Consider the following 19,361-nt stretch of genomic DNA (forward strand, 5'->3'; position numbering starts at 1 on the left):
CGAAAATCACCCTCAGTTGATAGCTTCTGTTCTAGAATCATCTGGGACCCTGCCCTGGATTCTCTCCGTAGCACCAACTCTCCAAACTAAAATTCCACCCTCTTGCACAGGGATCGCACAGACCCCAAGCAGCAAAATTATCCTGCAGAGGATCTTGTCTCTTGAAGTAAAGAGAGAGATCATTGTTGATTCATGGGTCCTGGATTGTCCTCTTCTGTCCTGACTTTAAGTGAAGAACCAGCAGCTTCAGCCACTCAGCAGCCAATGTCCAAGTAAGGTTTCGTCACTCGAAGTGCCGCCAAACTTCGGTGGGTCATTTTATTCAGGTCCATGCCAAACAACCTGAGGACACAAGATGGGAAATATTCCAGGCCAGTATGGTGGCATCCAGTCTCATCCTGCTTGGCTAAAATACCTTAATTCCATTAAGTAGTTCTTCATTGTCAATCAAATACTACTGGGAGATAAGCTTGCTCTAAGCCACGCCCCATATTTAAGACCCTAGCCTGTGTTAGCAAATTTGTAATCATCTTACAAGAGGGCTTCTCCTGGTGGCTCAAACAGTAAAGAATATGCCCGCAGTTCGGGAGACCTGGGTTCGATCCCTGGGTGGGGAAGACCCCTGGAGGAGGAAATGGCAATCCACTCCAGCATTCTTGCCTGGAGAATCCCATGGAGGGAGGAGCCTGGCGGGCTACAGTCCATGAGGTCACAGAGTCGGACTCGACTGAGCACACTGACTCTCCCGACCCCAAGCCCCGGGTCCCGTCTCCTCCAGAGGCAGAGACCATCTCTCACCAGAGGACTCGGAGCTTGCAGCCTGGATGGCTCAGCCTCTCGCATAGCAGCCTGACACCTGTGTTCCCCAGGGCGTTGTTGGTCAGATAAAGGTCTGTGAGGGTCTGGTTGACGCCCAGGGTGGAGGAAATGTCCTCACACGCTTTGCCTGTGAGGCTGCAGCTGTCGAGCCTGTGGAAGACGAGAAGTGGTTGAAGCAATGCGGGCAGTTCCTGTTGGAAAGTGTCAGCTTCGCAGGGAATCAGGGTGATGTTTTCAGGGATCAGTTTAAGGGAAAAGTAGACTAGAACCAGAGCAGTCCAGGTTAAGGCCGATGTGGTGAGGGAAAGCATTTCATCAAGGCATTTAAAGACACTTCCCTTTGCTGTACAGTGGGAACTAACATGATGTTGTAAAGCAACTATACTCTGCTAAAAATTTAAGGTTTTAATTTTATTTATTTTTAATTTTTGGTTGTGCTGTGTCTTCATTGCTGTGTGGGCTTTGGTTGTGGTGAGTGGGGGCTATTCCCTAGTTGCGGTGCTCGGGTTTCTCATTGCGGTGGCTTCTCTTGTTGCAGAGCTTGGGCTTCAGCAGGTTCAGCTCAAGGGCTCAGTAACTGTTGCACTCGGTCTTAGTTGGTCCCTGACATGTGAGGACTTCCTGGACCAGGAATCGAACCCGTGTCTCCTGCACTGGCAGGCAGACTCTACCACTGAGCCACCACTGAAGCCCCCAAATTAATTTTTTAAAACAAAAGAAGAAAGAAAAAAAAAAAAAAAAGACTTCTTAATTCACAGCTCCATCTGTAATGGATATCCTGATTCTGCAGCCAAGAATTTCTCCTTCTGGTCATTCTATCCCAATTTCTCATTGAAACCCCCATCTCAGGGATTAAAGTCTACAAGCTCTAGAAGTAGATATAGGGTCCAGGCCTAAGCTGGTTGGTTTCTTTGTCCCCAGCCACCACGAGTGGTTCCCTCTGGGCACAGGATCCCTTCAAACTGAGTGAATCAGAATCACACTTTCCCTAGAGATTCTTTTGTTCAGAACTTGCACCTGAAAAGAAGTCATCTATAGAGCTGCAGGCATTTTGCCACCATGTATTGGATCAAGGTTAACCTTAATGCAGAATGAGTCAATACAGCAATAAGTAGAGAAGATAATGGAGATCAAATATCTGAATGCCTAGATCAAGCCATACCTGAAACCTACACTTCCAGTTACACAACTTGATCAAGGCTCCCCCCCACTTTTTTTTTTTTAAAGAAGCCAGCATGATTTGGGCTGCTTCCTGCCCCACCCAACACTATGCCATCTGATTTTCTCTGGTTTCTATTCTGTCCGATTGTGTTTCTTTCCTGTATTCCATGCTGTTACAGTAAAAACAGGTAGCATTATTGAAGTGTTGCTGTAGTTGGGATGTTAGATGGAAATGTTTTCATCTTTGACTGAGGCTGTGAGGCAATATGTGCCTCCAAACAAGGTATAAGGCAACAGTTCAGGACTTGAAATGGAAGAGAAAGACCCAGGTGGGTGATGTATAATCACCCACCTCATAGCCACAGAAGGGTCAGGAGTAGGACGTATGGTGAGAGCTGGGGAGGGGATTGTGGAAAGAGCTTGACCCAGATCATTCCATGTCAGGAGCACCTCCTCTGGGGTCCCCATGAGAACACACATATGATCCCCACGAAACAGGTATCATTTGGACACCTGCCAGACTGGGAGGGCGTGGTACTGACATCCCAGAGGGAACCTAGCCGCACCAATGAAGGGAGAGATGGGGCTTCTTTGGTGGTCCAGTGGTTAAGAATCCACCTGTCAATTCAAGACACATGGGTTAGACTCCTGGTCCGGGAAGACCCCACATGCTGAGGAGCAAGTAAGCCCATGAACCACAACTACTGAGTCCGTGCTGTAGAGCCTGTGCTCCGCAAAAAAAGAAGCTACCGCAAAGAGAAGCCCATGCACTTCAACTAGAGAAAGCCCTCTCGCAGCAACCAAGACCCAATGTGGCCAAAAATAAATAAATAAAAGGAAGACATGCTGTCCCTAAGCCCTCATCTTCGTTTCCAGTTACCCAGGGCCCCAGATAAGCAAGAGAGTCATGAAGGGAAAAAAATTAAAAATAGATAAGCCCTGGACTTCCCTGGTGTGTTCCAGTGGTTAAGAATCTGCTTGCCCACGGAGGGAGCACAGGTTCGATCCCTGGTCCAGGAAGATCATACATGCCAGGGAGCAACCACAATTACTGAGTCAGCGCTCTAGAGCCAGTGAGTCACAGCTACTGAAGCCTGTCTGCCTAGAGCCTCTAAGAGATTCTTGACCATCTGAGCCACCAGCATAGACTCACAAGAAGAGAAGCCAAGGCAGTGAGAAGCCCTTGCCCATCACAGCCAAAAATAAGTTAATTAATATAATTAATTAAAAAAATAGACACAGCCTCCTCTCATTCTAAGTCTTTTGGGAGGAAGCGATGGGCTGGTATTGGGAGAAAGGGGAAGGAAGAAACATTCATTAACACTTGACTGAAGTTTATTCTGGACCAGACTGAATTTTTAAAAAATTATTTATTTATTATTTGTTTGACTGCGTCCGGTCTTAGTTGAGGCATATGGGATCTAGTTCCCTGACCAGGCAGTGAACTCAGGCCCCCTGCATTGGGAGCGAGGAGCCTTAGCCACTGGACCACCTGGGAAGCCCCAGACTGAATTTTTACTACATAAAGGTTACCAGAAAGCTATAAATTTGCCAAAGTAAATGCCCAGAGAAAAGGGGAGTTTTACAGAACGTGTTTAGAAGCAATGACTGGATGGAAAAATTTAGCCTCTTCTGTTTGTATTCCAGAGGACTGAATTACTCTGCGACTCATTCACACAGCTTTTCTTTCCACCTCTGAGCATCTCGTATTTTCCAGAGAGATGGAGGGATGGAAAGATAACGATCCAATAGAAAAAAGACAAGGACAGGAAAATGCTCGGTGTTGCCCACCCCGCCCCTGCCAGGGACCAGCATCACACCCAGCAGCCCTGCCCCCCAGTCACTCACCACAGTTTCTGGAGTCTGCAGGAGGGGTGTCGCAGCCCCTCACACAGCAAGGACATGCCGCGGTCCCCCAGGTCATTAAAGCTCAGGTCCAGCTCCCGAAGGTGGGGACTGAGCCCCAGCACAGCAGAGAGACCCTCACAGGCCGCAGAGCTGAGCCGGCAAATGCCGAGCCTGGGAAGACATTAAGCACAGGAGAGAGCTGGCTCATTCCTTCTGAAATTTTTTGGGGGAAAGAGAGGGGTTGGATCTTAGTTCCTCCACCAGGGATGGTCCTGGTCCTCGGCAGTGAAAGCAGGGAGTCCTAACCACTGGACCATCAGGGAATTCCCAGATGTCTTCAGTTTAATGGGGTTGAAAACGCTACTGTATTAACTAGTGAATATTATGCAAAAGAAGCAGACTCACAGATACAGGAACAAACTAGTGTTTACAGGTGGGGAGAGGGGATGGGGGAGGGGCGAGATGGAATTGACAGTCCTCCTGCTTTTTTTTTTTTTTTTGCCCCACCCAGCAGCTTCTGGGATCTTAGTTCCCCAACCAAGGATTGAACCCCAGCCCTCAGCAGTGAAAGTGCAAAGTCCTAACCACTGGGCCGCCAGGGAATTCCTCATTTTATTTTTTTAAATTTGCTTTTTCATCTGTTCCATCATTTCAAAATATAATCTCTGAGCCAGATCTTATGTTAGTCATTGGAACACGTTGCCACAACGTGTTGTTCCTGCACTTCTGGAATACAGCACACACACACAAATTCTGATAGAAGTGACACTGAGGAGAAAAATAAGGTCAAATAGGATCCTGAAAGTAATCTTATCTAGGGGTTGGAGAAGGTGTGCATGAAGAAGCAGCATTTGCTTTGGATCCTAACAGATGAAACGGGTATTATCAGGGTGAAAAAAAGGAGAAATCAGAGCAGAAGTGCATCTCAGGGGGACTTCCCTGGTGGTCCAGTGGCTAAGACTCCAGGCTACCAATGCAGGGGGCTTGGGTTTGATCCCTAGTCAGGAAACTAGATTCCACAAGGTACAGCTAAGAGTTTGCATGCCACAACTAAAAATCCTGCATGCTGAAGTAAGACCCTGGGGGCAGCTAAATAAATCAATAATAAATAAAATAAATATTAAAAGAGAGGGGAAAAAAAGGAGTGCATTCCAGGAAGAAGGGACTGCTTGTGCAAAGGCCCTGTGGCAGAAAAGCCTCTGACAGGAGGCCGATGGAGCTAGAGGTTAGGAGAGGAGGGGAGGGAGATGGCCCCACTGAGCCCAGGCAGGAGGGCAGGAATCGTGACTTTGGACTCCTAGGACAGTGAGGAAAGCGGGGACTCACCGGAGGGTCTGGAGTCTGCACTGGGGGTGCCTGAGGCCCTCACAGAGCAGCAGCACCCCGGGGTCCCCCAGGTCATTCAGGCTTAGGTCCAGCTCCACCAGGCTCTGGTTCACGCGGAGGGTGGAAGCCAGGTCTTCACATGCAGCACCGGTGAGGAGGCAGATCTTCAACCTGCAGAAAATCCAGTTGGGCGTGTGCTCGGGAGGGTTTCCTGTAGAATGCTGATGCTATCCTCCCTGCCCCCAGTCTTTTTAAAAAATTCTATTACAGTAGGCTTGATTTACAACGTTCTGTTAATACCTGCTGTGTAGCAAAATGACTCAGTTATACATATGTGCTCTTTTTCACATTCTTTTCCATTAGGGTTTATCACAGGATATTGGGTATAGTTCCCTGAACTGTAAGGTAGGACCTTATTGTTTATCCATTCCATTTATAATAGTTAGCATCTGCTAACCCCAAAACCCCAGCCCTTCCCTCCTCCACCATGCCTTCCCATTAGCAACCACAAGTCTGTTCTCTGCAACAGTGAATGTTTCTGTTTCATAGATAAGTTCACTTGGGTCGTATTTTACATTCCACGTGTAAGTGATACCATTTGTCTTTCTCTTTCTGACTGACTTCACTTAGTATGATAATCTCTAGGTCCATCCATATTGCTGCAAATGCTTGCCCCCAATCTTAAAACTAATATTTTCAAATAAACAACTTGTTCAAAATATGGCCAAAGGCCTAAATAGACATTTCTTCAAAGAAGACATACAAATGGCCACAAATCACGTGAAAAAAAAAGTTCAACATTATTAATTATTCAATGTTAGTGAATAATTCAATAATTCAATGTTAATATTAACATTATTAAATATTCAACATTATTAGGAAAACGCAAGTCAAAAGCACAGTGAGATATCACCTAATACCCACTTGGACAGACATTATCCAAAAAACAGAAAGCAACAGGTGTTAGTGAGGATGTGGAGAAATTGGAACCTCTCTGCACCGTTGGTGGAAATGTAAAATGGTGCAGTGGCTATGGAAAATAGTATGGTGGTTCCTCAAAAAATAAAAAATAACTATGCGTGTGTGTGTTCAGTTGTGATCGACTCTTTGCAAACCCATGAACTGTAGCCTGCCAAGCTCCTCTGTCCTCTGTCCATGGGATTTCTCAGACAAGAATACTGGAGTAGGTTGCCATTTCCTTCTGGGGATATTCCCACCCGGGGTTTGAACCTGGGTCTCCTGCGTTGCAGGCAGATTCTTTACCCTCTGAGCCACAGGGAAGCCCATATGAGGTCCCTAGAGGAGTCAGATTCACAGAGACACCGGCAGAACTCACCACAAAATCCGCAGCCTACAGACTGGGTGCCTCAAACCTTGACACAGGAGCCTCAGTCCCGCATCTTCCAGTGCATTTCCTGTCAGGTCCAGCTCCAGCAGATGGCGACTGGTACTGAGCACAGAGGCCAGCTCCCAGCAGGCCCCGGCCTCTAGATGACACTTCCTCAACCTTGGGAGGAAAGAGAAGAGTTGAAGAGGGCTCCATCTTGCTTTTCTGTATCCTGATGATTCCTGCCCTGGCCCATTGAATCAGCCGACATGCTTCCCTGGCGGCTCAATGGAAAAGAACCTGCCTGGCAATGCAAGAGACGTGGGTTCGATCCCTGGGTCAGGAAGAACCCCTGGAGGAGGAAATGGTGACCCACTCCAGTATTCTTTCCTGGGTCCTGGGAAACCCCATGACAGAGGAACCTGACGGGCTACAGTCCATGGGGTTTCAAAAGAGCTGAACACGAACCTACAATTGTCCCTAAAGTTACAGAGACAAACAGGATTTTGTCATTTCCAGAAAGGAGAAGCCTGTCTATTAAGACAAATGAGTAATTATGACCCAGTATAGGTGGTCTCTGGAGAAGGAAGTGGCAACCCACTTGGATACTTTTGCCTGGAAAATTCCATGGATGGGGGAGCCTGGTAGGCTACAGTCCATGGGATCGCAAAGAGTTGGACACGACTGAGCGACTTCACTTTCTTTCTTTCTATAGTTCTTTTTGGAGAAGGAAATGGCAACCCACTCCACTGTTCTTGCCTGGAGAATCCCATGGATGGAGGGGCCTGGTGGCCTATGGGGTTGCAGAGAGTCAGACACGCCTAAGAAACTAACACACACACACACACACATAGGAGGACTCATGGAGGCAGTGTACACAGAGTAATAGCTCAGAGCAGGGTCTCTGGGGTTCAACAACCTGTTCCCCACCCCCCTTCCTTTGACCTCAAGGGAGTTTTTTTGTTTTGATTTTTGGGTTTTTTGCTTGTTTGCTTGCTTGTTCAGCTGCACCTCACAGTGGCTTGTGGGACCTTAGTTCTCACACCAGGGATTGAACCCTGACCCTTGGCAGTGAGAGGACGGAGTCCTAACCCCTGAACCACCAGGGAATTCCCTCAAGCGCGTTTTCAGCAGGTCTCAGCTTTCTGTTACATGTGCCGCCATGTCTCAAGTCACTGACTAAAATAAGGATAATAACTGTGCTGGCCTCAGAGGGTTGTTGTGAGGATTACATAACTTATTAAAAGCAGTGGGTGTAGAACCAGCCTGACGCATGGTCAGTGCTCTGTCAGTGTGAGTTACTGTTTGTTGAACATCCTGGTGGAGGGGCTTTCCCACCCAGCTTTGGCAAATGGTGCGCAGTGAGGGAAGGCTCTCTGGGAGGATTTGAGCTGGTTCTTGAAGGGTAAATAGAAGTTGATTTGGAGCAGTAAGACGAGGGGCAGTGAGATAGTAGTAAAAAATACACACACACATACACACAACACACACACAGGTCTCTGCTCTGGCTCCTGGCACAGACTTCCTAAATCTCTAATTTCCTACGTGATATAACAAAAACAAAAACATGGGACTTCCCTGGTGGTCCAGTGGTTAAGGATCTGCCTTGCAGTGCAGGGGACACAGGTTCCAGGCAATGAAGCCTTACTCTGATGCCATCTCCAGGTAGATAGTGTTAGAACCAAGTTAAACTCCAGGACACCCAGTTGACGTCACATGCCTTAGTGTGGGTATAACTCCACGCATAAAAGTGTCAGAAGCAGAGTGTTGGGGGACTTCCCTGGAGGTCCAAAGGTTAAGAGTTTATCTTATCTTCCAGCTAGCGGGGTTTGGGTTTGATCCCTGGTCAGGGAACTAAGATCCCACATGCCTAGCAAAAGGAATATTGTAACTAATTCAATAAAGAGTTTAAAAATGGTCCACATCAAAAAAAAAGAAAAAAGAAAGTTTAAAAAAAATGGGGAAAAAACGGAGTGTTCTTATGAGTAGTAATGAAGACATGGAGAGGGAAGGCAGGGTGATTTTTTAAAAACAGTGGTACTGCAGAAAAAGGAAGTTGCACAAGAAAAGGATCTTTGCGTAGAGACCCCCTAGGGTTCTGACTACTCAGGATGTGGTCAATAAACAGGGTGTGGGTTCTGGGTGGGCAGGTGGCCCCAGGGACTCCTCACCATGTGGAAGTGAGTGGGGTCAGAAGAGGCCAGAAACAGGTTCTCCAAAATGCAAAGAGTCCAGGGCGGGGCGTCTCAGGTCAAGGGTCTAAGGGCAGTTCTAATTCGAGCTCAGTGATAAAGAATGTGCCTGCCAAGCAGGAGATGCGGGTTTGAACCCTGGGTCGGGAAGATCCCCTGGAGGAGGAAATGGCAGCCCACTCCAGTATTCTTGTCTGGAGAATTTCACAAACAGAGGAGCCTGGTGGGCTACAGTCCACCGGGTGGCAAAGAGTCAGACACGACTGAAGTGTCTCAGCACACTTGCACAAAGTGCAGAGAGTCTGGGGAGGGGTGGCATCTCAGCTCACGGGTCTAAGGGCAGCCGTGATGTGAGGTAGGGGTCTGGGGGTCGGCATTTGGGGGGATGCTTCAAGCCCCGGGACACGACCAGCTTGTCCCAGGAGGTCACAGAGCTGAAGGACGTGTTCCCGGGGGGGACACTCACTGCACCACCTGCAGCCTGCACTTGGGGTGCCGGAGCCCCTGGCAAAGCAGCTGCACGCCCGGCAGCCCCAGGTCGTTGCCACTGAGGTCCATCCTCAGTAAGTGCTTGTTGGCGATCAGCGCTGTCGTCAGGTCCCCGCAGACGGAGCTGGGAACTCGGCATCTCTTCAACCTGGGACGGAAGGAAGAAAAGAGCCTGGTGATTTCGTTTGGGGTTGTTCTGTAAAAGGGCTTCTCAGGTGGCACTAGTGGTAAAGAACCCCCCTGCCAACGCAGGAGATGTAAGAGATGCAGGTTTGACCCCTGGGTCGGGAAGATCCCCCGGAGGAGGGCATGGCAGCCCACTCCAGTATTCCTGCCTGGAGAATCCCTCGGGCAGAGGAGCCTGGTGGGCTGTAGTCCACGGGGTCACAAAGAGTCAGACACAACTGAGCGATTAAGCACGCACAGTTGATTTACAATGTTGTGTTAGTTTCAGGTATACATCAAGGCAAGGTGATTCAGCTCTACTGAATATATACATATATAAAATATATATGAGTACATCTATGTATACATATCTATATTTCAGATTCTTTTCCTTTATAGGTTATTACAAAATATTGAGTAGAGTTCCTTGTTCTCTACCGTAGATCCTTGTTGGTTATCTATTTTATATATGAACTTTCCTGGTAGCTCAGAGGTAAAGAACCCACTTGCCAATGCAGGAGATGTGGGTTCAATCCCTGCATTGGGAAGATCCCCTGGAGAAGGCAATGGCAACCCACTCCAGTATTCTTGCCAAGACTACAGTCCGTGGGATCACAGAGAGTGGGACCCGACTCAGCGACTAAACGACAACAACAAAGTGTGTATATTTTAATCTCAACCCTCTAATTTATTCCTCCTCTCCCCAGTCTTTCTTCTTTTCTCCATCAATACAAGAAGGCAATTAAGTTAAAGTGAGGTCATTAGGGTGGAGCCTAGTCCAATATGACTGGTGTCCTTATATGGAAAGGAGATTAGGACAGAGACACACACAGAGGAAAGACCATGTGAGAACGAAGGGAGTAGGTGGCCGTCTGCAAGGCAAGGAGAGAGAGGCCTCAGGGGAAACCAAGCCTGCTGACATGTTGATCCGGAACTTCCAGCCTCCACAACTCTGAGAAAATCAAAGTCCATCATTTCAGTCATCCAGCCTGTGGTGCTTTGTTATGGGAGCCCAAGCAAACATCATCCTATGATTTTTTGGGGTTTTTTTGGCTACACCCCGCGGCTTGCAGGATTTTAGCTCCCCAACCAGGGATTAAGCCTGTGCCCCTGGCAGTAGAAGCTGGAAGTCTTAACCACTGGACCACCAGGGAAGTCCCATCCTATGCTCTTTCTGACGGAGCCCTTAGAGATGGAACGGTAGGGCCCCCAGAAGCTCACAGACCAGCCTGGACTTACCTCAGGTTCTGCAGTCTGCAGTTGGGGTGTCTGAGTCCTTGACATAGCAGCTTCACCCCCCGGCTTCCCAGGGCATTGCTGTGCAAAGCCAGCTCCACCAGGCTGGGGTTGGTGCTGAGGGCAGCAGCCAGCTGCTCGCTGTAGATGTCAGGTAAAACGTGCCTCTCGGGGCTGCAGGAAGGAGAGATGGGATCGTTGATTTATGGAGATGTTTGGCCTTTGCATGTGTGCTCATCCCTCAGTCATCTCGCACTCTTTGCCCGCCAAGTTCCTCTGTCCAAGGAATTTCCCAGTAAGAAGACTGGAGTGGGTTAGCATTTCCTTCTCCCGGGCATTTTCCCAGCCCAGGGATTGAACCTACGTCTCCTGTGTCTCCTGCATTGGCAGGTGTGTTCTTAACCACTGAGCCCGAGGGCTTCCCAGGCGGCGCTAGTGGTAAGGAATCCGCTTGCCAACACAGGAGATGTAAGAGACAGAAGTTCGATCCCTGGGTCGGGAAGATCCCCTGGAGGAGGGCACGCAAAGAGTCAGACATGACTGAAGCGACCTAGCACACACACACGCACCAGGGAAGCTCTGTATTTGAATATGGACTGAGTATTAGAAGATATTAAGGAATTGTGTTTTTTGGTTGTTGTTTTTTGCTATGCTGATCGATTCCTGGGTGAACCCAGGCCCTTCGCAGTGACAGCAGGAAGCCCTAACCACTGGAAAGTGAAAGTGAACGTGAAGTCGCTCATTCATGTCTGACCCTTTGCGACCCCATGGACTGTAGCCCACCAGGTTCCTCCGTCCATGGGATTTTCCAGGCAAGAGTACTGGCGTGGGTTGCCATTTCCTTCTCCAGGAGATCTTCCCGACCCAAGGATTGAACGTGGGTCTCCTGCATTGTAGGCAGACACTTTACTGCCTGAGCCACTAGGGAAGTCCCCTAACCACTGGACCACCAGGAAAGTGCCAGGAATTATTAATTTTGTTAGGAATGATGATGCCATGGTGAGGGAAGGCGGCACAGGTTCAATCCCTGATTGGGGAAATAGGATCCCACAAGCCTAGCAGGAACAATCCCCCCATAACATTTTTTGAGAAAAAAAAAAAAAAAAAGCAACACAGGTAACAATAGATGAAGCACATTTGGCAAAATGTTGCTAACTGGTCACATATATATATTCATCTATCTATATATACTGTGTATATTTGAAATATTCCATTATAACTTTTTTTTTTTTTTGGAAAAGCATTAGCAAGCAACTCAGAGAAGGCAGAAAACCATACAGCTCTAATCCTTGTTGATTGAGTTACTATCAGGGAGCTCTTTAAATTTATTGATTTATTTATTTTGGCCGTGCCATGCACCATGAGGGATCTAAGTTCCAACCAAGGATTGAAACTGCGCCCCCTGCAGCAGAAGCACGGAGTCTTAACCACTGGACCACCAGGGGAAGCCCCAGGGAGCTCTTTAAAGCCATGCATCTACTTGTGGTTCTCAAGTGTGGTCCCCAGGCCAGCAGCATCACTTGCTCTTCTGGTCTTCACTGTCTTTCAGTAAAGTTCGGGTGTTTCCCCTGCTATGCTGTCTTTTTTTTTTTTTCCAATTTATTTTTATTAGTTGGAGGCTCTTATGTCAATTTAATTCTTAGGCCCAACCAGAGACCCTAAGAAGGAAGAGGATTCTTCTTCCCCTGCAGTTCCAAAGCTGATGAAACCACACTGTGAGACCGCACAAACTATTATTCCATCAGTTTTCCCACATATTTGCCTTTCCACAGCTTGCCTCAGGGGACACTCAAAACCCTTTTCTTTTGTCTTGTCACAGCCCTAAAGACCTATTGCTCTTTTGTTAAGACTATACATAAACCCAAATTCATTTTGCTTAAAATTTATTTTTAGTTGGAGGATAACTGCTTACAACATGGCGTTACTTTCTGCCGCACACCAACATGGATCAGCCACAGGTATACGTGTGTCCCCTCTGTCTCGAGCCTCTCTCCCATCTCCCCCCATCCCACCCTCTAGATTGTCACAGAGCACCAAGTTGAGCTCCCTGAGTCAAGCAGCAAATTCCCACCGGCTGTCTAATTTACATATGGCAAGGTATATGTTTCCATGATACTCTCTCAATTCCTCCCATCCTCTCCTTCCCCCTCTGTGTCCACAAGTCCATTCTCTTTGTCTGCCTGTGTCTCCATTGCTGCTCTGCAAATAGGTTCATCAGTCCCATCTCTCTAGATTCCACACACACACACATATATATATATATATATATATATGCATAAGCCCAAATTCTAAGGAGCCCTTTGGGTTAGTTACTTCTGGGTCCATCCACATGTAAGTGGGAATGAACCTGCCAATAAACTTCTTTTCTTTTTTTTAGCTTGTGAATCTGTCTTTCGTAAGTCTAATTTATAAGCCCCCAGTTTCACAACCTAAGAGAGGAGAAGGAAAAAGAATGTTTCCTTTCCACTCCACTTACATTGAAATCCTGGCTCCTAAGGTGACTCCTCGGGGAACTCAAACCAAAACAAAGTCTTAGCCAAACACACACACAAAGAATGTCGCTTGCTCAGAGTTTCCTTCACTGACCACTTCCTTTCATGTTGCCCTTCCCCCTCCAAGTCACTGTTATATAATATTACCCGGTTTTACTTTCCTCATAATAGTTAATTCTGTTTGCAACTACCTTAATCATCAATTTCATTTCATTTGCTTATTTTTTTTTTTTTTTTTTTTTTGCCTATTTCTTTATTTACTATTCTTTGTCTATCTTCCTTCTCCATTGGATGTTTGCTCTATTAGGGGCACTGGTTGCCTTATTCATACTGTCTTCAATCTATAAAAAAAAATGCCCAGGAACAAGGACCTACTTACTGTATAGCACAGGGAACTATACTCAATATCTTGTAATAACTTACAATGGAAAAGACTCTGAAAAAGAATATACATTTATATGTATATTTCATACATTGTTATGAATATACCGAGGGACTGAGTCACTTTGCTGTACATCTGAAACTAACATAGCATTGTCAATCAACTACACCTCAATGTGAATAAAATTTAAGAAAAAAAAGACCACATAGTAAGTTTAGAAAATCACTGGGAATTCTCTGGAGGTCTAGAGCTTAGGACTGTGTGCTGTCACTGCCAGGGGCCCAGGTTTCATCCCAGGTCAGGGAACTAAGATCTCCTAAGCCTGTCAGGGCAAGGACAAGGAAAAAAAAACCTGAAAAAAAAGGGAGTGTGCAGTCCACAGATATAAGGCCCTGGATAATATATGTTGACTGGATACATTCTCCTTGACATGGGCTGCTATTTAGTCCTGATAAGTATTGCTTAGGGCTTCCCTGGTGGCTCAGTGGTAAAGAATACATCTGCCAATGCATGAGACCTGGGTTTCGTCCCTGGGTCGGGAAGATCCCCTGGAGAAGGGCATGGCAACCCGCTCCAGTATTCTTGCCTGGAGAATCCCATGGACCAAGGAGCCTGGTGGGCTACAATCCATGGGGTCGCAAAGAGTTGGACACAACTGAGAAACTGTTAGTGTTTTTCTTCTTGTTGTTTAAGAACAAGAAAATGACCTGGGCACTGTTGACACTTTGGAGCCAAATCATTCTTAGTGATGGAGGCTGTCCTGTGCATTGTAGGATATTTTTGCAGCATCCCTGACCTCCACCCACTAGACCCTAGCATCTGTCCCATCTCCCCTAACTGTGACAGCAAAATCCTTCCCTGCATTTTGCCAAGTATCTCCTAGGATGGAGGAAAAAGTCACCGGCTTTGAGAACATGAACGTGGCTAAGGGCATGAACTCGGGGAGTGAGCCCCAGCAAATACTTACGACGTTGCCAGGGGCCACCTCACCCCGTCCTCTCCATCGGCTTGGTAGGCAGCCCCGAACAGCTGCAGCACCTCGGCGTTCCTGCAGCTCTTCACACAAAAGGAGGACACCATGTGCTCCATCTTGGTGGTGATGTTGTTGACCACGACCACCTGGAAGGGGCTGAGGGCTTGTTGGATGAACTCCTCCTCCTGGAGCTCGTACAGGCAGCCGAAGACCTCCAGGGCGCCCCGCTTCAGGGTGGACCCCTCGCTCAGAGCCTTGCGGCGGATCCACTCGAGCAGCTCGGTCTTGACGCCAGGCGAGACCTTCCAGCCCAGCGTCTTCTCCAGGTAGCTCCTGGTCTCCTCGTTCAGGAGTCCAAAGAGGAAACGGACCGTGAGGGCTAAGAAGCTCCTCTCGGAGAAGGCGTACTCCGTCAGCAACCTGCTGAGGTCCCGCTCGGGGCCGGACCCGCTCGCTCCATCATCCAAGACGTAGTGCATGGCCGCGAAGAACTCCTGGAAACTCAGGTGGATGAAACTGTAGAGCGTCTCGCAGTTGATGTCCTTCTGGAAGATGTTCATGTTGAGGAAGGAAGAGACGTCGGCCGCGTCCAGGCCGTGCTCCCGGAGGTCGTGCTCCGCAAAGAGGATCTTCTGTTCCCAGAGGCCGTGGGCCGCCAGGGCACACAGCCCCCTCCGGTTGGGCGGGGACGGCAGGGTGGGGGTCCCCGGCTTGGGTTGCATCAGACTCAGGAGGTAGAGCAGGTACACGGCCGTCGTGGTCCTTGACCTCCGTCTTAAGAGCCCCCCGCCCTCCAGCTGCTGCTTGAGGCAGGTGCAGACCACCCAGCACACCATAGGGACAAAGCATAGAGTGAAGAGGGGCTCGTCATCTCTCACGAAGCTGAAGACCTGGCCGGCCTGCTCCCGGTCGTGGAAATACCTGTGAAAGTACTCCTTGCGCTCGGCCTCGGAGAAGCCCAGGATCGCCACATGCCTGGGATGCTCGAGTGAACGCTGGAGCTTGGCCAGAGCGGTGGGCCGCGTGGTGATGAGCAGAGACAGCTCGGGCAGGAGCTTTTTACGAATCAGGCTGCCCAGGAGGACCTCCGCGGGCACTTTCTTCTCCCAGCAGAGGCACCAGGTGCCCTGCGGGTCGTGGAAGGAGGGTCTGAGCTCGTCAAAGCCGTCCATAATGACGAGGAGACGCTCAGGCACGCGGACGAGCTCATGGAGAGGCGCGCAGGGCTCGGGCCAGCAGCCGGCCAGGAGGTCTCGCGCGCTGCCCTCCGCGGTGCCCAGGTTCATCTCCCGGCAGTTGATGTAGCAGACGTAGTCGAATCTGTCTTGGAAGAGCTTCCCGTCGGCCCAGTCGAGCATCACTTTGTGGGCCAGCATTGATTTGCCCATGCCCGCCGCGCCCTGCAGAACCACGGTGCGCGGGGGCTCTGGGCGCTCTTCATCCGGCTCGAAGAGGGCCTCGATCTGGATGAGGCTGGCCGGCTGGCCGGCGGTCCCCGCGTGTCCCCGGCCCGTGTCCAAGAGCTTCTGCTGGGCCCCCCTGGGGCTGGAGTGTTCCTTCGCCAGGAGGAGCCGCGTGTACCGGTGGCTGAGGTTGACGCACTCCCCCAGGCGCGCGTTGCGATCTTCCATGAGCCGGAATTTCCTGCGGATGTAGTCCCGGTAGGTTTCCTGGGGATCTAACGGAGAGGAATGAAGGACCGTGAAAGATAGATTGGTCAGCAGCCTTTAATGAATGCATGCATTAATGCAAACTGTGGTCTAGTGAACTATCTGCTTTGCTATGATCTTGGAAGTCTTTTCTAGATGGAGCCTGGGAACTTTGGTACTTTGGTACAACAACACAGATCTTGCCTCCTTGTGGAAAGCAGAAGCATCAACATGGGAACTATTCTTTTTTTTTTTTTTTTTTAATTTAACTTCCCAGGTGGCTCAGATGGTAAAGAATCCACCTGCAATGCGGGAGACCTGGGTTCGGTTCTTGGGTTGGGGAGATCCCCTGAAGAAGTGGACAGCTACCCACTCCAGTATTCTGGCCTGGAGAATTCCATGGACAGAGGAGCCTGGTGGGCTACAGTTCATAGGGTCACAAAGAGTCAGATACACCTGAGTGACTTTCACACTTCACTGTTAATAGGTGGCCCAGTGGTGAAGAATCTGCCTGCCAGTGAGGAGATGCGGGTTCAGTCTCTGGCTTGGGAAGATTCCCTGGAGAAGGAAATGGCAACCCACTCCAGTATTCTTGCCTGGGAAATAGGATAAGGGGCAGAGGACCCTGGGGGGCTGCAGGCCATGGGGTCTGGAAAGAGTCATTCATGACTGGGCACACCTGTACAGATAGTTGATTTATTTTACAATGTGGTACCAATCTCTGCTGTGCAGTGACATGACTCACTTATACACATATAGACATTCTTTTTCTAAATATTCTTTTCCATTATGATTTATCACAGGATATTGAATATACTTCACTGTGGTATAGTAAGACCTTGTTGTTTATCCATCCTATATAGAATAGTCTGTATCAGCTAATCCAAAACTAGTCCTTCCCTCCCCCTCCCTCCTCCCCCTGGGGAATTAGGAGTCTGTTCTCTAGGTCTGTGAGTCTGTTTTGTGGATAGGTTCACTTGCGCCATATTTTAGATTCTACACGTAAGTGATATCACATGGTATTTGTCTTTCTGACTTCACCTAGTACAGTAATCTCTAGTTGCATCTATGTTGCTGCAAATGGCATGATTTCATTCTTTCTCATGGCTGAATGGCATTCCAGTTTCTTCAGGCTGGAATGGATAAAGAAGACGTGATATATATGTATATGTGTGTGTGTGTGTGTGTGTGTGTATCTTTATCCATTCAACTGTTGAAGGACATTTAGGTCATTCCCATGTCTTGGCTATTGTGAATAGTTCTGCTGTGGGCAAAGGGGTGCATGTATCTTTTTGAATTAGAGTTTTGTTCGGGTATATGCCCCAGAGTGGGATTGCTGGATCGTAGGGTATTTCTAGTTTTCTGAGGACCCTCCATGCTGTTTTCCATAGTGGCTGCACCAGCTTACATGGCTCGGGGCTCACCTTTTCTTGGAGCGGCAGGCAAGACTTCCAGAGAACATGCTGACTCGCTGCCCAGTGAGAGTGGGCCGCCAGGTGGAGCGTCTGGAAGAGAAATTTCGCCAGATCAGCTGGCATGTATCTGACTAGCCCTCCACGACATTAACTTCCATTACATCAAACTGTCTACATGATAATAACTCACTGCCCACGTGGGTATCGATCATAGTGATTGGCACCTCCATCCATCTGATTAACCCCTCAGCCAGGGAATTCTGAGTCAGCTTGAATTCCTCCTCCCCTTCAGCCCCAGACCACAAACTCGCATTCTATAGTGCTAGCCTGCCTTTTATACATGCATACCTAGCATATTTCTTGATTCAATACTTATTTATTGACCATCTATTCTTTCATGGACTCCAAAATATATATGTGTTAAGCACTTAGTATGAAAAGTGGGGTTTCCAAGCCAGCCAGGGTGATTGAGGATGATGAGCAGGGGGAGGGAGAAAATGAGTAGAGGAATCACAGAAAAGGTAGTGACTTCAGGGTTCTGACTGACGAATAGGAGTTTCCCAGGAGCAGAAGATAGAGCGGGGTACTCCAGGCAGCTTGAACAAAGGCCAGGGGGACGGGCTAGAGGTGGCCCTTGGGAGCCCAGCAATCATCAAGAAGGAGAAGGGCGGATCTTCCCCAGTGGTCCAGTGGTTAAGAATCTGCCTTCCAATGCAAGGGGCACAGGTTCAATCCCCGGTGGGGGAACTAAGATTTCACAGGCTTCCAGGCAACTAGAGAGAGAAAATGACATGGTACAAGAAGGACCCCACGTGCCACAATTAAGACCAGGTGCAGCCAAATTAATTAATTAATTTTAAAACAGGAAGCAGCAGAAAAATCTTGAAAAAAACACAGCAAAACAAAAACACAAAAGAAGGGAATTGGTGGGTGGCAGCCTCAGCCCGGGCTGTCATCCTTACCCCTCCCTAGGTCCTCTCTCTGGCCTCTTTCCCACAGGTCCTTCCTGTTGATCCGCTGAAAGACACCGAGGGTCAGCAGCCAGGCCTTCCGCGGCCCGAAATGAGCGGCCAGCAGCTGGGCCATTTCCAGGGGACCCGCCGGTTCCATCCTCCCCCAGGGGATCTTGCCCTCCCCCATTTCTGTCTCAGTGCCCAGGTATAACTTGAACTTCTTCAGCTCCGTGGCCTCCAGTTCCTCCAAGTAGGTGCAGAGGCGACCCAGGTCACTCCTGAGCGGGGTTGGGGACATGGGCGCGCCGTGGGCCCTCCGGGAGAGAGGCTGGAGGGGTGTTTCTATACCCGGGAGGAGCGTGTCCACATGCCCCGCACTGATCACCGCAGGAAGAGATATGAACGCCGGGACTGTCCTTCTGTTGAAATAGCGCCTCCTCCCCCTTTGATTCCTTCCCACCCCCTCCCCACCACATCCCCACCTCACCATCAGGTCCACTTTGAAGAGGAGGAAGTGGAGACAGATTGGGACATCGCAGGAGGCTTTGAGTCGTAGTGAGAAAGAACTTTCACTTCTCTCCCTTCTTCCCCGCTCCCTGGACCAAACGCTCTTTGTCCTGTCTACTGTCTTCCTTACCTTACTGGGTCTGAGGTAGATCGTTATCAAAATAGTTACTGCCCTTGGGGGTGAGGGGACGTTTCCCTGGTGGTGCTAGAGGTAAAGAGCCCACCTGCTAATGCAGGAGACATAAGAGAGGTGGGTTTGCTCCCTGGGTCGGGAAGAACCTCTGGATGAGGGCTTGGCAACCCACCCCAGTATTCTTGTCTGGAGAATCCTGTGGACAAAGGAGCCTGGGGGGCCATAGTCTGTGGGACCGCACAGAGTGGGACATAACTGACGCACCTTAGCACACATGCTTCCTCGTGGGAGAAT

The 19,361-nt window shown here is 49.0% G+C and overlaps 1 protein-coding gene across 2 annotated transcripts; it reads right to left on the reverse strand.

Moving 5' to 3' along the window:
- Positions 1–254: 254 nt before the first annotated feature.
- On the reverse strand, positions 255–18,725 carry NLRP12 (NLR family pyrin domain containing 12). 2 transcript variants are annotated; one of them, XM_065920763.1, is made up of 11 exons: positions 18,437–18,725; positions 17,484–17,564; positions 14,420–16,088; positions 11,992–12,021; positions 10,567–10,737; positions 9,140–9,310; positions 6,491–6,661; positions 5,155–5,325; positions 3,829–3,999; positions 799–969; positions 255–342 (listed from the first exon to the last, which is right to left on the reverse strand). In XM_065920763.1, the coding sequence occupies exons 1-11, from the start codon at positions 18,723–18,725 to the stop codon at positions 255–257; spliced, it is 3,183 nt and encodes a 1,060-aa protein (XP_065776835.1). The 2 variants fall into 2 exon arrangements, with proteins under 2 accessions (XP_065776835.1, XP_065776836.1); XM_065920764.1 differs by lacking the exon at positions 3,829–3,999.
- Positions 18,726–19,361: the final 636 nt, after the last annotated feature.

The sequence above is a fragment of the Muntiacus reevesi genome, chromosome 2 (assembly GCF_963930625.1).
Source record: "Muntiacus reevesi chromosome 2, mMunRee1.1, whole genome shotgun sequence".
Taxonomy (NCBI): Eukaryota; Metazoa; Chordata; class Mammalia; order Artiodactyla; family Cervidae; genus Muntiacus; species Muntiacus reevesi.

Bases quoted from the DNA above. Each gene is read 5' to 3' on its own strand.
- NLRP12 (XM_065920763.1), bottom strand. From the start codon at position 18,725: ATGTCCCCAACCCCGCTCAGGAGTGACCTGGGTCGCCTCTGCACCTAC. The intron at 12,022-14,419 runs GCCCCTGGCAAC...GGCTTTAAAGAG, and splicing joins GGAGAGGACGGGGTGAGGTG to CTCCCTGGGGCTTCCCCTGG. The intron at 10,738-11,991 runs GTTAAGACTCCG...TCCTTCCTGCAG, and splicing joins CTTCCCCTGGTGGTCCAGTG to CCCCGAGAGGCACGTTTTAC.